General features: G+C 46.5%; 1 protein-coding gene across 37 annotated transcripts in view; it reads right to left on the bottom strand.

The window, feature by feature from the left end:
• Cacna1c (calcium voltage-gated channel subunit alpha1 C) overlaps positions 1-15,443 on the bottom strand; it is a 551,969-nt gene that overhangs the window by 203,118 nt on the left and 333,408 nt on the right. For all 37 annotated transcript variants that reach the window (XM_013110334.3, XM_040739165.1, XM_040739170.1 and 34 more), the window contains exon 5: positions 6,503-6,642. In XM_013110334.3, the coding sequence (XP_012965788.1) occupies positions 6,503-6,642 (140 nt within the window). The remainder of the gene's footprint in view (positions 1-6,502; positions 6,643-15,443) is intronic.

A 15,443-nucleotide genomic window follows, 5' to 3' on the forward strand; every position in this document is an offset into this window, starting at 1 on the left:
ATGGAGGAAGCCTAGCCACTTCGTGATGCTGTCCTGTTCAAGGCATGCCTCCAACAGTAGAGCTTCTTTCTGTCAGGCCCCACCTCCGAAATGGTCTGTTATTTTCAAATAGTGACATAGGCTGAGCTCTAGCCTTTAGCACATTGGTTTTGAGGAACTTTTAAGATCTTAGCCATAATTAACAGTTTCTTTCTTCCAACAACAAGAAAGGGGAATTTTGGTGTCTTGCACCAGTCTGCTTTGGTCTGAGTCCGGCAGCTGAGTCCTGGGTAGGTTCATGACCCTCCCTGCAGTTCAAGAACCACTGTGAGTCCTTACATTCTTGTGACTGGCCCAGTTGTCATTTTCCACAGTGCAGTCTTTGGAGCTTTCCTAGTACAGAGGACAGCAGTGTCTTTAGAGACTTGCCTGTAGCCATGGTATTCTGTGTCCACCTCAGTCTTCCCTGTTCACTCCTGAGCAGGTACTTATTACTTCCTTCTTGAAGGTGGCACTGAGTCACACATGGATTTATGAGCTGGTTAGGGATGGTCTGTCTTGGTAACACAAACAGATAGGGGCCCTTAAAGCCCATCTCTACCTTTTTGGAATAAACAACAAGGCTCATCATCTCTAGCGTATCACATTGCCTAGTGTTGCATCTGACTCCCAGATGATCATGGGAAGGGAGCATGGCTGGTGTCCCTTGAACAGAGACAGCCTTTTAGTTCCTGTTTCCATCAGAGAAAGGGTGCTCCAGGTTTTCATAAACGGCCTCATGAACCTAACTGATGATTTCATACTTCCATCTGTTGCCCTCATTGATTCAGTCCACCCTTGTAAGGCTGTCTCCAGAAGGACACGTCCGGGACACACAGAGAGGGGCTTGTTTATTGTTCCACAAGCAAGCATCCCACTGAATCTACATTTTAACTTTGGTCACAGCTCTCAGTGTTCACTGTTCAAACATGTTGTGTCATGCTTCTTGCTATGAATGGCTTTATCCTTCAACTCATCATTTATGCCTCACATTCCATTCTGGGAAAGAGTCGAGGTCTTATAAGGAGAGGGACTTTATTAGGGAAAAGTCCCTATAAAGCAAAGCAACCACACATTTCAATTACATGGAATTTCATTGCCATTGGGAGTCTGTCTGTTTTTTTGTTTGATTGGTTTTTGCTATAATCAGCTCTTAATTCCTCCTGTGTACATCTCCAGGACCACACTGCCCTTTCTTTTTGTAATGTCCTTCCTTGTTTTTCCATTGAGATCCATTCCACATTCTGTCTCCTCTAGGCAGCTTTCTGATCCTCAGTCCCTACTGTCGGAACTATGGCATCCCCAACGCTTACTCATGGCGGCATTCCTTGCTCCTTCCCTAAACATTTTTTTTGAATCTCTAGTTTTTATTCTATGTACCATTTTTTATGAGTATTTTTTCCTACTACAAAACCTTTGAAGACACACTTAGCATAGATTCATGTCTGTATCTTGGCCAGCAACTTCTCCCATAAGGTAAGGTCTGAAAGAGGCTGGTGATGACTCATGGGCCTATACTCTCACAGTCATTCCTCTGCGTGCATAATCTTCCATCAAGATTCCAGTGACATTTAGTATATATATTTAAAAATCAGCAGCAGCTTTTGGGGCCCCTCCCCCATGGAGTTCAGAGTTGCAAGTTTAATAAACCACAGAATTAACCTTTGTTTCTAAGGAACTTGCACCCTAGGCATCGCATATCACACCTGTCTATGACTATAGCTCACACAATTGCCATGGAGAGCTAGTGCGATAGAAGAGTTCAGACTCTGGACTGTAAATGCAGCATATACACATACAGGTCCTACAGCATTCACGCCATGTGGGAAGCTAGGCAGTCCTAGCTGCCATGCTGTATGGCACTCAGCATGAGGGTCTGAAATGATGCCCACATTTTCTACAACACCCATCTACCACTGTGGATACCAAAAATATGGCTGTGAATATTGTAAACTGTGACCCTGGCCATAGTGGAAGACAATTGAATAAAATCATAACTGGTATGGTATAAGTGACAAGTGATGTGGGATAATTAAGACAGTAATTTGGTATGGGACACAGGTATTAAAGATCCTGCTCGACACAGGGCGTCAGTGATAAGACAGAAGGAGATGATCTCAGCGGAGACTAGAGAAGGTGAGCAGGCATGCCAGCCAAGGCCACAGCTGGAAGAAGTAATGGCACTCACCTTGGCAGAGCGTTTGGGGTTCTACAGGGATGCCGAGAATGCTGAAGAAACCGGGAGTTGGGGAAGGGTAGAAGGAGGGGAGACAACATGGACTGGGACTCCAACTTCTACTTTGGGTGGCTTAGAGAAGCCTTGGAGGGTTCTTAGTGGGCAAGGACATAGTATGGCTCGGATTTCAAGAGAGTCATGTAGTCTATTGCATTCAGTTTAGGCTGTATGCGATAGCAAATATTGGCTGTCCATCTTGCTATATCTGGAATTAACTAAAACTCACACAGCTGGGTACACCTGAGGGACATTTTTCTCAGTTGTATTATTTGAGGTGGAAGATCCACCCTAAATGTGGATCCTTTGCCTTTCTATGAGGAGACAGACAGTGTTGTACTATTTGGACCAGAGCCTACAGACCACTCTGATAACTCCCCTTTTAATATAAACACATATGCACACATGCATGCATGCGCACACATGCATGGCGCACGCGCGCGCACACACACACACCCTAACTAATACACTTTGATGAGGGATATAGGTGGAGGCAGAGAAGTCTGTCCAGATGAGAGATGATGGTGGCAGGAAATGAAGGGAATGCAAAGACAGCAAGGAACACTCTTCACATTTTTTGAAGGTAAAGTTGATAGAATCTTCTGGTGAATTTGATGAAAAGAATGAAAAAAAAACCAAAACAAACAAAAACTAGAAGTAAGGTGTTTTGCCCCTAAAGCAAAGCTGGAAAGTGTGTTAACATCTAATAAGGTGAGAAAGAATCTAGGAGCTGGGGTGTGGTCATTTGTGATGCTCACCAGACATCTGATGAAGAAATGGAGCTGCAATTGGGTGTGTGCTCTGCAGTCTGTGGAGGATAAGACTGTGATATTTGATACTATGAACCTGGATAATTCAGGACAACTGGGGAAGAGTGCAGATGGAGAAGAGGAACAAAGATTGCACCAGGAGCACTCCAGTGACACAAAGGGTGAAAATGAGGAATCACAAAGAATTGCAAGAAAAGCAAGGGCAGGACTAGGAGAGGACAGTGTCTCAGATGCCAAGTGATGAGAGGTTCATGCACAAGGGAAGGTCAGCTATGCAGAACCACCCAGTGCACAGAGAGATCAAGACCAGTGGACCAGAGGAGAGGACTGGAGTCAATACTGTGGAGGCACAGCGGGGAGGAGAAAGCCTGGATGAGTGTGTGTAGCAAAGAGTGGAGAATGAGAAGTGGTGACAACATGGAGAGGCGACTCCAATGAAGAGTGTGCTGGCTAGCTTATGTCAACTCCATGCAAGCTAGAATTATCTGAAAGGAGGGAACCTGACTTGAGAAAAATGCCTCCATAATATCAAGCTGTAAGGGAATTTTCCTAATTAGTGATTATTGGAGGAGGGCCCAGCCCATTAAGGATGGAGCTGAACTGGGATGGCCCTGGGTTCTATAAGAAAGCAAGCTGAGCAAGCCAGTAAGCAGCACCCCTCCATGTTCTCTGCATCAGTCCTGCCTCCAGGCTCTTGATTTATTTGACTTCCTTTGGTAGTGAACAGCAATATGGAAGTGCAAGCCAAACAAATCCTTTCCTCCCCAACTTAACTTTGGCTATAGTGTTTCATTGCATGAATAGAAACCCAAACTAAGACAAAGAGTTTTGCTAAGGATGTGAGAAAAAGGAGGTGGTGTTAATCCACTGCAAATGGTCATTGCAGCCTCATATTTCACTGTTTCAAATGCTGAACAGAAACTAAGACAGCACAAAAGGTGGACCAAGCACTTTCCTGAAGCTCAGAGAAGAGCCATTCTCTGTGTATTTGTGATTCACAAAGTCAGCAGTTGCTTGAAATCTCTGATGAGGGGCCACAATGTAGAAGGCCGACTACATGCCTACTACATCATCTTTGAGGTTAGCTTTATCAGCTGCTTTGGCCAATGGAATGTGAACAAACACAGCCTAGGACTATTTGTGTGCTAACTCCAGGCCATCTTCTCCAATCATCTGCTTCTTCCATGAAGACATCACAGCTACTGCTGCTGTAGCTGAGGCTCCAGAATTGGACACCATGGAGAGTCTGTCTATCCCAGAGAGATGCTCAGGACAGAAGGCTATTGCTAATCCTCTCCATCATGCATTTTCACTTGCATGAATATGGCACTTAGGATCATCTGCTCTTGTAGCAAAGGCTAAGAGATGTGCTCTTGCCCTGCACTGGCCCTTTCCTCCAGGGCAATAGGCCTTGACATCCCTCACAATGTGGTAAGGTCCCAAGCCCCTAGTGAAAATGTACGTAAAGGGTGAAAGCCTGTCTACAGTTACTTTGTGGTAGAAGTCTAGAGTTAGTTCACAGTTTCTCTCTCTCTCTCTCTCTCTCTCTCTCTCTCTCTCTCTCTCTCTCTCTCTCTCTCTCTCTCTCTCTCATTGGCTGTGCTGCCAAAAGCTCTTTTATTGTGTTGACAGTCACTCCTGCCTCCCATCATACTCCCCAATGCCACTCTATGGAGTTATGGAGGAATAATCAAGAACACTAAGTCATTAAGTATCACAAAAGTGGAGCTTGGTGTCAGCCATCATATAAACCATAAATAATGTGAAATGACTGAGATCAAGTAGATAATGGCAGTTTTAATTGTGTGTGAGAGGCTTAGCTGTGTTACTTTTCAGTCTGAGATGTTCTATAACCTCTGCCCCAAAAGTCTCCAGGGCAAAGTGAACAACAATTGTCCTGCTCTGGTTTGCCACCTGGGAAGAAAAACCTTGATGGGGAAATGTTTCCATCAAATTGCCCACAGGCGAGTCTATGGAGCAGTTTCATGATCAATGATTGATGTGGGAGTGTCCATGGTGATGTGCTACCCCTGGGTATGTGGTCCTGAGTTGCATAAGAAAGCAGGTTGGGCAAGTCATGATCAACAAGTGAGTAAGCAGTATTCCCTGTGGCTTCTGCTTCAGTTCCTACCCCAAGTTCCTGTCTTGAGTTCCTATCCTGACTTCTGCCAGTTAGAGTGTGACTTGAGAGTTGTAAGCTAAAATAAGCCCTTGCTTCCACAAGTTGCTCTTGGTCATCGTGTTTGATCACAGCAATAGGAACCCTAAACAAGGCACTACCTCCTGCTTTTGCCTACTCCACAATTTCCCCCACTTGGGCTAGACATAAGTCTAACCACTGAACAGAGATCAGGAAGAGTAAAGGACACAACTCTGGGCCTTACTGCAGTTGAAGAGACAGGAGATACATGCAAACATTCAAGACAACAAGAATGAGAGCCTTAATCCCTTAAACATGATGTAGTACAGAATAAAGGGCAGTTGGGAGACCAGGTCTAGCCCTGACTCTGGTACTAGTTAATTAAGATTCCCCTCCAATTCTACACACATACTAGAAGGACAGAGCCACTAGGCAGCTTCCTGGGCTTTATGAATCTAAGATGCTATCAAGTAGCAAGAATGCACTCAAGTGGTCAGTACAGGGCAGATAGGAGGGCTACTTCTTAAAGGACAGTCTGTTTCCCTGCCTCTGGCCATGTGGCCACATGAGTCACAGGCTGGTGTTCTGACCTGAGACATACAATCTCAGCCAACAAACCCAGATTTCTTTCCTGATTCACAGATTGAACAGAATGAGATAAAAGAACCCTATAGACTCTATAGTACAGAGGCTGCTTCCCCAGGAGCAGGTTGCTCAGGTGTTGCTGCAGCCAAGAGGTGCCTGAAGCTCCTGAGCTCAGAGGTCGTGTCCATGAGGCTGATATCCTAGAGGGCAGCAAGTCTCCCCATACCCACTCCTGGGGAAGAAACCTGTTTTCCAGATGGCAGGTATCAGGTCTCTGTGTGCAGCTGAGGATGCCCCATGGGTGTGAAAAGAGGAAATGGCTGGGGACTGAGCTTTCAGAAGTCCAGTGATGCTTTCTTGACCTTCTTTGGGAAAATACTGAGAGCAGAATTAATCTCATGAGCTAAAGCAGATTAGGGGTTAGTCTTCTGTGGCCCAGGCTCCTCTGCTGTAAATATGTTTATTCCTATCTTGGCATGCAATACACACATAGCCTGAGGGGCCCTGTCTCTATGCAGGCTGTCTTCTTTGGGCTGTGTGACTAGTGGAAGTATTCTCTGGGTTTCTACAGAGTCTGGGCCTCATGTGTTTCGTGCATTTGCACGAGAACTTCAACTTTAAACCAGAGATTTGTCTATAAGAAAACTTGCCATTCATAGAAACCAGGTTCCTTCACAAAGTGCTCCTGACAGATCAGCAAAGGGGAGAGGGCAGTTATGAAAAGAACACTGTTGAGAGGAACGGGGCTTTACTTACTTGGGACTCCAGACACCAGCCGCAGGGGACGAAGCACGCGGAAAGCCCTCAGCGCCTTCACATCGAATCCAGCTCCTTTTCCTCCTAGAGCATTGGCCCCATCAGCTTTGGTTGCTTGTTCTAAAATTGCACTAAAAAGCCTGGAAGAGAGGGGAGAGAGGAGCCATCAGGACCTCAGCAGGTTGCTCAGCTGGGCTCCAGTCCAAGCACACAGCCTAGACGTCTGGGGTCTGTCACAGGTGTGGCCACTGGAGGCCCATGAAAGGCTACAAGTTGACATTCCATGAGCCAGTGTATCACACACATGGAGAGGGGACACTTACCACAGATAATCTGGGATCTTATCTGTCAGAATGTGTTGGTGTACTTGGTCTGGGTGAGCTAGGGTCCTGGTACAGTTGCCAAGGTACAGGGATTAAGCAGGGAAGTCTCCCCTCTCTCTTGGGTACTGTCATCACTGTTATGGAATCCAGCTTCCCTGCCAGGAGAGCTGGGAACCACCAACTCCCTGCCGGCTCCTCCGTCCTGATGCCCACCCTGGTGTGATTTGTTCCAGGGAACAAAAAACCTTAGGAATCACCTCGCTGTGCTCATAGCTGTCACCGAGGAGCCACATGGTGAACAAATGGATGGATGGCTAAAGGGATCATTGGGAGAGCTTCAAGCAGGACCCACCAACACGTGAAGGTACAATGCTAAAACGCACAGATTTCTGCACTGACAATGTGCCTTCGAGCACACATCTCTAACAAACACAAGCACCTACTGTGGGCAGGCACTGTACTAGGTACTTAGGTTGGAACAGAAGAGATGTATTCTGACCCTTGAGAGTTCATATCTCTAGGGGCAGTCGGGATCTGAGCTGTCAGTTACGAGACCTCGCAGAGTGTGACACTTGGGAAAAGGAGGGATCTGCAGTGACAAGGGTGATAGACCAGCCTTTGAACAGGTGACAGCTCAGAAAGAAACTCTGCTCTGGTGACATTTTATAAGAGGTTCAAAGACAGTGAGTGTGTGGCCTCTGCAGCTGTCTGGGGACCACACCAGGAGGTGAAGTGGTTGGGACAGTGATCCTGGGAGATGCAGCTAGGACAAAGAAGATGGAAGGCAGGTGAAATTGGATAGGAAGGAGGGGCCCCACAGGAACTGTGGGCAGGAAAGGGGCCCAGTCTGAGTGAAGTCTAACTACGTCCAGTGATGCCAGCAGAGGACTGCTGCAGTGGCCCAGTGACAGGCTGGGGCTCAGGCCGGCTAATTCTGGAGATGGGGAGCATCAGATACTGGGTTTATTTTTAAGATGAAGCTAGTAGGACTGGGCTGTTGGACTAGGATGGGATGTGGCGTACAAGCATCCACATTCGAGAAGTGACAGGAACAAGATGTGACTCAAACAGCTGGAGCATTCGGAAGGATGGGATGTGGCGGTACAGGCATCCACATTCTCCTGCCACCTTCTCCAAGTCTGGGCTGACCGGGGTATGTCTGATGGTTTTCTGAGATGGTGTTATGTCAGAAGAAGGTCTAGGAAAGAGACAACCCTGTCTTCTGTACAGGGTGTATTTAGGGTTGGACAATGTGAGGTCTGTTTGGAAGCTGTATGGGAAAGGACTGGGTCACAGGGTCCTCCCACATTCTGCAGGCAGGCAGGGAATAAATCAAAGGACAGTGAAGAGGAGTGGTTTGTGGGCAGGAGGCTTGGTGCTCCATGGAGACTACAGAAAGCAGGATGGCCATGGTCAACTGTCCAGAGCTGAAGACAAGCATGGGAAACTATCTGCTTCCTTTGGCACAACCAAGGCCACTGAAACCTAGAAAACAGCTCATTTGGGGAGTACGGGGGAAGGCCTGGTAAAGAGGCCCAGGAGAGAGTGGCAAAAGCTGGAGCCAGTGAGAATAGCAAGCCCTGCCTGAAAGAAACACAAGCAAGCCCAAATGGGAGCCAAGCGAGCAACCTTCCACGTAGCCACGCTAATAAAAATACAAGAAGGTGAAACTAACTATGGAGACACATTTTATCCAAACATACACCATCAAAATACAGCATCGGAACATGTAGTAAAAACAATGAGATATTTGTCATCCTTTGTTTTATATTCAATTAAAAAATATGTTATATGTTTTTACATGTACAATACCCCCTCAGTTTCGGGTGCTGTGGTTTCATATGACTAACGGTTAGTGTGTAGCAGCTCTTTGGAACTCCTTGCAAAAGTGAGCAGAGAAAAACAAAAGTGGTGTGGTGTAAGAGTTCTGTGTGAGATGAGAGTCATCTGATGAAAAAGCTGGTGATACAGAATGGGAAAGACTCACATCCTTCCGAAGGCAGGAAAGGGTGTGGTACCCTGATGAAGTTGGCTTTACGTGGCAAAGTTCAGTTGTGCAAAAGCTAACACGCCTTCTAGTGGAGAGGGAGGAAAAGGCCTGCTGGGTGCCAGTTTTTCTCTCAGAGACCCAGAGAGGTACATTATATGGAGATATAGGAAAACCCTCTTCTGTTTTCTTTTTCCTTGGGGAAAGTCTTTCCCAGGGTACCATCTGGACATCTGAAGGGAGGGGCATATTGGAAATGTGAAGAGGGTATGAAGAAGGGATGGAGTAGGAGTAGGTACATGAGGAAGTATTGTTGGGTATCACCAAAGGCCAACTTGACCTTGGTGGTCATGAGTGGAACGGTCCTCAGCTTTATGTATTTCTGTTCAGGTGCCAAAATTTCCATGTTGTTGGATGGGATCTCGGGAGGTGTTTTCTCCAGGTGAACAAGTTGAACAAAGACAAGAGCGAGAAATCCAAGGGTCCATGCTAGTGTGGTTGCAATGACGGAGAGTGGTCCAGTTGATTGTCAGGTGAAAAGGACGGGTGTGGAGGAGGAAAGGCTACATACAGAAGGTAGCAGGGTGAAGTCATGGTATTTGAGGGAGGAAGCTGCAGGGAGAAGGTGAGGTTAGGAGAAGCATGTGATGTGACACTCCAACATGGGGAAGGTATTTTATTAGTCATGACACAGAAATTAGCTATAGACAGAGGATAGGGTGGGGATCAGGATCCCTGAGGAAGACAGTCCCCAGAAGTTGAGAGGTGAGAGGCATGACAGCAAGTGAGTATTGAGGAGAACTAGCCTGGCCTGTGCCTTCTTGGACAAGAAAGAGGGACTCACAGGTGAGCAGAGAGGGTAGAGACAAGGAGAGGGTTCAGAGTCTGATGACACAAATAACAAAAGGTAATAAGGCATAATCTGAAGATAGAAACAGTAACTCCCTCCCACGCCTCCCATAGAGCGAAGCCTCTGCCCGCTGAGGAACTATGGGGAAGCAGTGCGCTGGGGAGATCCAAACAGCGAAGGAGGCCATCAGACAGAAAGCTGAGGGTGCAGGGCATGGGTGGGCCACCTGCTGCCAGATGAAGGTGAACAGAAATGCAGGCCTACGCTCATTTACACACTGCCAGTCTTCTGGTACAGACAGGCCTGAGCAGTGAGGACAGACACTACACAGCTCTCATGGTAACTGTTACCATCTGGCCCTTTCTAGATAATGATGGCAGACCCCTAGGCTAGGTGGGTGTGTGGGGGATGGGCGGTCTCAGCAGAAGGGAGCTGAAAGGAAGGACTTAGCCAAGAGAATACCTGATTAGGGATGGCCCAGAGTTCTAGGCATTTGGTGTCACTGGAAAGAAATAGAGAGAACAGCTTGTGTGACTCCATCATATCTAGGAAAGCTATACCAATCACTGTCAGCAAAGTGTGTCGGGTGATGTGTCTACATTAATGAGATCAGGGTTACTGGAGAAGTCCTGTGTTAGAATAGGGTCCACAGTCAGCCAAGTGATGGCCAGAGAAACTTTGGATCTTGAGTAATAGGCCCCTTAAATGATTTATGTACCAAGGACCAGTCAGAGGGACAGGGCCCAGGTGTAATTAGAGGCTTACTTTTGTAGGAGTTCAAGGTCAGGCAGGGCCAGGGTGCAGGGGTCATGGTCTGGGTAAAGAGTTTTCAAAGTATCTCCCATGGAAATCCTTAGGGGCAGGGACAGCTCTGACAGTAGGTCCATGGCTGAATGCCTTAGGCACTGAGCTACACACTTCTCAGGATAAAATTTTGATAAGGGTTTGGCTAAAAGAAGTTTTATGTAACATTTACAAGATCCAAACTGTCATGACCTTATCCACAGAGGCCACTGACCTGAACTCATGGGGGCTCATGAACTCTGGACGGACAGCTAGGGACCAACCTAGGCCCTCTGCACACACATGTGTGACAGTTGTGTAGCTTTGTCTGTGTGTGGGGCTCCTAGCAGTGGGATCAAGACCAGTCCCTGGCATTTATTCTGGCTTTTGGGAACCTATTCCCCATGCTGATTGCCTTACCCAGACTTGATGCAGGGGTAGGAGCTTGGTCCTGCTTCAACTTGACATGCCAAGCTTTGAGATAGAGGAGGGGTGAATGGGGTGGGGTAGAGAGGAAGTGAGGAGAGGGAAAAGGAGGAGAGGAGGGAGGGGAAAGTGCAATTGGGATGTAAAATAAATGAAAATTGTTAATAATAAAACAAATAAATAAAAATAGAAAATAAAATCCCAACTCATGTACCCAGAAAAGGAAAAAAGAAGTTTGACAGCCTGGGCAGACCATATCTGAGTCTCCAGCAAAAGTTTCCAGGGTTAGGAGAGTGGGCTGACAAGGGGAAGTTCTTTCCACTGAAGTCTACACCCCTGAAGCCCAAAGAATCAGAGGCCAGTCTGCAAGTTGGTCAAACAACATTCCAGATCTAAGCCAGATTGTGCCCACAGTGTACATGGAAGACAGCAACAGACTTACTGGAGGATAGGATGTTCACAAAATAGTATTCCATAAAGGGAACAGATGTCTTCTCCTTAGCTCCAGCTTGGAACACTTTAGTAAGGGTCTGCTTTTAATGCAGGAGGGATAGAAAATTCAAACATGCTGTAGGAGGTGCTCTTGGCTAGGAGCACCCAGAGTGTATCACCTGGATTAAAGGCTGTGCCCCTGATTCCTGAGGGCTTGCTTCCAATGTCCTGTTGGGCAGAGGGAATGACAAGTAGTTCTACAGCCAGGCATTAGAGATTTTAAGAGATGAAAATAAAAGTCCTGAGAAGCAGAGAAACAGAACCACCACCCTGAAAGGGTGCTGGGGATACAGCAGAAGGCTTTGAGCTGGCTAACATCTCCTGAACAGGGACCAACTGAAGAGCCCTTATTTCTTGGGTTGTGCAGGAGCAGGGGGTTCACAGAAAAGATTCTGAAGTCTCCTCTATGTTCATTCAGTCACACCCTCTTCTCATCAGACCAAGGAGACTACTCCACTTTGGGAAGGAAATACCTCTTATCTCATGCTACCAGAATGGCAATTAGACATACAAATGACACCTGGTTGTCATCACAGTCCCCTCTGATTTGTAGGAGGTCTCAAGATACCTGCCCAGAAGTAGTTGCAGAGGAAGGTACAGGAGGAAAGATTTCCCAAAAGACAGAGAGGCAAAGGAGGTGTGGCTAGAGAGAAGTAGTGACTCACATCCTCTGGGGGCAGGGAATATTTTCCTAGTTAGAAAGAGAAGCTAGGATTTAGACTTGATGTAAAACTCATAGCACTAATACCCCTTGTAACAGAAATCTAGTTGCTAAATATGACTTCATGTGAGATCAGTGAGGGACACTCAAAACACCATAGTAGTAAGATGAGCAAGGATTATTTGAAGGAATCCCAAGTCTGGATACTTCACAACTCAGCCCAGACCCCAGGAAAGGAGTAGAATATGGGCTGGCCCCATGAAAAGTCGGCTGAGTTACAGTAGTAAGAAGCCACATTCTAAGGGATGAAGCAGGGGCTAACAAGGTACAAATAGACAACTGTTGGCCAGTGATGCACTACCTCCTGAGGCCTGGTCAGGGAAGTGCTGAATCGCACCTGTGAGGCTCCTGTGTGAGGTCCCTCACTAGACTTGTCTAAACTTCCCATGCTCCAGGGAAGGCAATGAATGGGCAGGCCACATCTAACAACAGTCAACACTGTTGAGGAATAACTTTTTGTACACTGTGAAGATGTGACTTTGTCAAGGTGCCTTCTGATTGGTTTAATGAAGAGCTGAATGGTCAATAACTAGACAGGAAGAAGTTAGGCAGGACTTCCAGTCAGAGGGAGAGAGAGGAGGAGATAAATCTAGGTGAGGGAGAGATGATAGAGAACACAGAGAGGGCACAGGAGATGCAAGATGGAAGAAAGGTAAAATGACACAAGGCAAAAATGTAGAATAATATAAATGAGTTAATTTAAATTATAAGAGCTACTAGGGTGAGCCTGACTTATAGGCTTTCATAATTAATAATAACTCTCTGTGGGGGGTGTGTGTATGTGTGTATGTGTGTGTGTGTGTGTGTGTGTGTGAGAGAGAGAGAGAGAGAGAGAGCGAGAGAGAGAGAGAGAGAGAGAGAGAGAGAGAGAGAGAGAGAGAGAGAGAGAGAGAGAGCTGGTGGCCCAAAGAAAAATCCGTCTGCACAGCGCCTCAATAAGCATGAGAAGAAATACAGTGTCTACCTAAGGCAAAGGGTCCCTGCCAGTCCCAGAGCCTCCACTGTGCCCACAAGCACTCCTTCTTTTTGCATGTGTTATGGCTCCCAGGACACTTAGACCATGGGAAAGACATGAAGTTTCCAAAAGGCTTAGAGGGTTGAAAACAACTTACCTTTAAGATAGCTGTTAAGGTATTCTCAGCTCACACAGGCCTTGGTTTACTCTGGCAGGGGTCAAAGCAGTGAAACCCCTCACATAAATGCATCCTTCACCAATCTTTGAACCAGATCTAGACCTGGCTAATGACTAACAACCTCAGTGCTCCTTGTTTCTCTTGAGTTTACCCAATGTTCTTGTGGCTAAAGTACATCATTCGCTGCTCAAACCATGTGTGACAGAAAAGAATCTAAAACCTTAGGAGCTGTCTGGATCGCCGAGGACAGGGAAATCCCCAGAAAGACCACTTTTGCTCCTGTGTCATTTTCTGCACTGACAAACAATTAGGTGCTCATCAAAATAATGAGCAACAGGTGCTCTGGGGAAGCCACCATGGCCTGGTTCTCCGCAAGGACAGCACAAAGGGTTCACCGAAAATAAGCTCCAGGGATAAGAGCCTCCTGACATCCTGCACTTGGCACCAGAGCCTGCCAGACTTGGGAAAAATAATTGGCAGAGTGGCTGCCCTGGAAGGGACTGCCAGGCCTCCAGCAGTGCCAGCTCTCAGGAGCTGCCATGTGGTTGGTGGGAGCTGCTGTAAAGGTAGTTCCGTTCTAAAAAGACTCAAGTATGGCTGGGGTCCACCACTGTCTTCATGCAGTATGCTTCACTCATATACGTAGGCCCATTAGGAGCAGGCATTTGATGGTGAACCTTTTGGTTCTATTTTTTCAAGTGTCTGAGCAAGGCAACACTTCACTCAAGAGGGTGAGCTCTGATCAGCAAAACACAGAGAGACAGGAGGGACAGTTGGTGTTCCTTCTAATGCAGGTGGTTACTGTGTCTTTTCCCACAGTCTGGGGTCTGACTTCAGTGAGAGCTGTGGGGAGGGTCTTAATATAAGGAGGTACACAGGAAATGAAGCAGGGAGGGGTCAGTCATTTTAATTGAGAATGTAGCAGGGTTTTCGTGTAAACAAAGGCTGTGGGGGTGGGTGGGATGAAAACATTTGCCTAAAAGTTTTACAAGTTGGGGAAGATTTAAAGCAAAAATCTGAATTCCTTACCACAAGTTATACAGTGTTTGATAGAAAAGACCAGAGTAAATGTTTTTTACAAATCCCTCTTCTCATTTTGGGACATTGTTCTTCTTCAAAGTAATTAAGATGGTGCCATTTTTCTAGCTATCTTGTAGAAAGAAACTGCAATAGGGATGGGGTGCCTTAGTAATGGTTGACTCAGCATATCGGAGTTAGTCCTCCAGCACAAGAATTCACTATTCCATCTATTTCACCAGCATGGTTTAAAGTGAGCCTGCCTCCCAGGGGTGGTCCCTTGGCCAGGACATGGGCCTGGTCCCACTGGAATGTTCAGTGTCCACTCATGGCAGGAAGAGTTTTCTCTTAACAGGCCCTCATTGCCACTTTCACTTTGTGCCTCCCTTAAAGGGTGACCCTAGAATCTTTTAGGAACCAGCTAGCGATCAGAGCTCCCCAAACACTCTCAGCACAGATGAAGCCATCAGGAGTCCCGAGGGCATTTCTGGCTTTTAGTCAAGAGAGACACTGGTCATTTCTCTCTGTGGAATTTACTAATGATGCTTCCAACTTTTAAAACTTAAAGTCGATGCAAGCTTTTGGTTTTTTAGTTTCATAATTTTAATTTTGAGAATTTCTCTCTCTCTCTCTCTCTCTCTCTCTCTCTGTCTCACACATACACACACATAAAATTATACATGCCCCTGCTTCTTTACCCTTCCAGCTCTCCCATATCCCTCCAATATATTTCCCTCTCAACTTTATATACTTTCATTTATAAATTACTGAGTCCAGCCAGCCAGTACTACCCATATGTATAGGAGTGTAGGTCTATCCACTGGAGCATGGAAAACTTACAGTGCCCACACCCTCAAAAAAGAATAATTCTCCTTCTCCCAGCAGCTAGTAACTGCTCGGTAAGGCATGGGCCCTGGGGATCATTGGCCCCAACTATGCTGGTATTTGCTTTTTGTTGTGCAGGTAATGACAGTTGCCATGAGTTCATGAGTGCAACAGCCAAGTCATGTCCACAGGACAGCAAAGCTCATACAACTCCTTCTCTACTCTCACATTCATTTTCTCTTTTGCAATGTAACTTAAGCCATGGTGGTGGCGGCAGTGGTGCGGGTGGTAGGTGTTGGCGGTGGGTGTTGTTGATGGTGGTGGTAGTAGAGGTTATGGGGTTGATGTAGATATCCCGTTTAGGACTGAGCTCTCAGTTTCTTA

Source organism: Mesocricetus auratus, unplaced genomic scaffold, assembly GCF_017639785.1.
Source record: "Mesocricetus auratus isolate SY011 unplaced genomic scaffold, BCM_Maur_2.0 Super-Scaffold_100676, whole genome shotgun sequence".
Classification (NCBI taxonomy): Eukaryota; Metazoa; Chordata; class Mammalia; order Rodentia; family Cricetidae; genus Mesocricetus; species Mesocricetus auratus.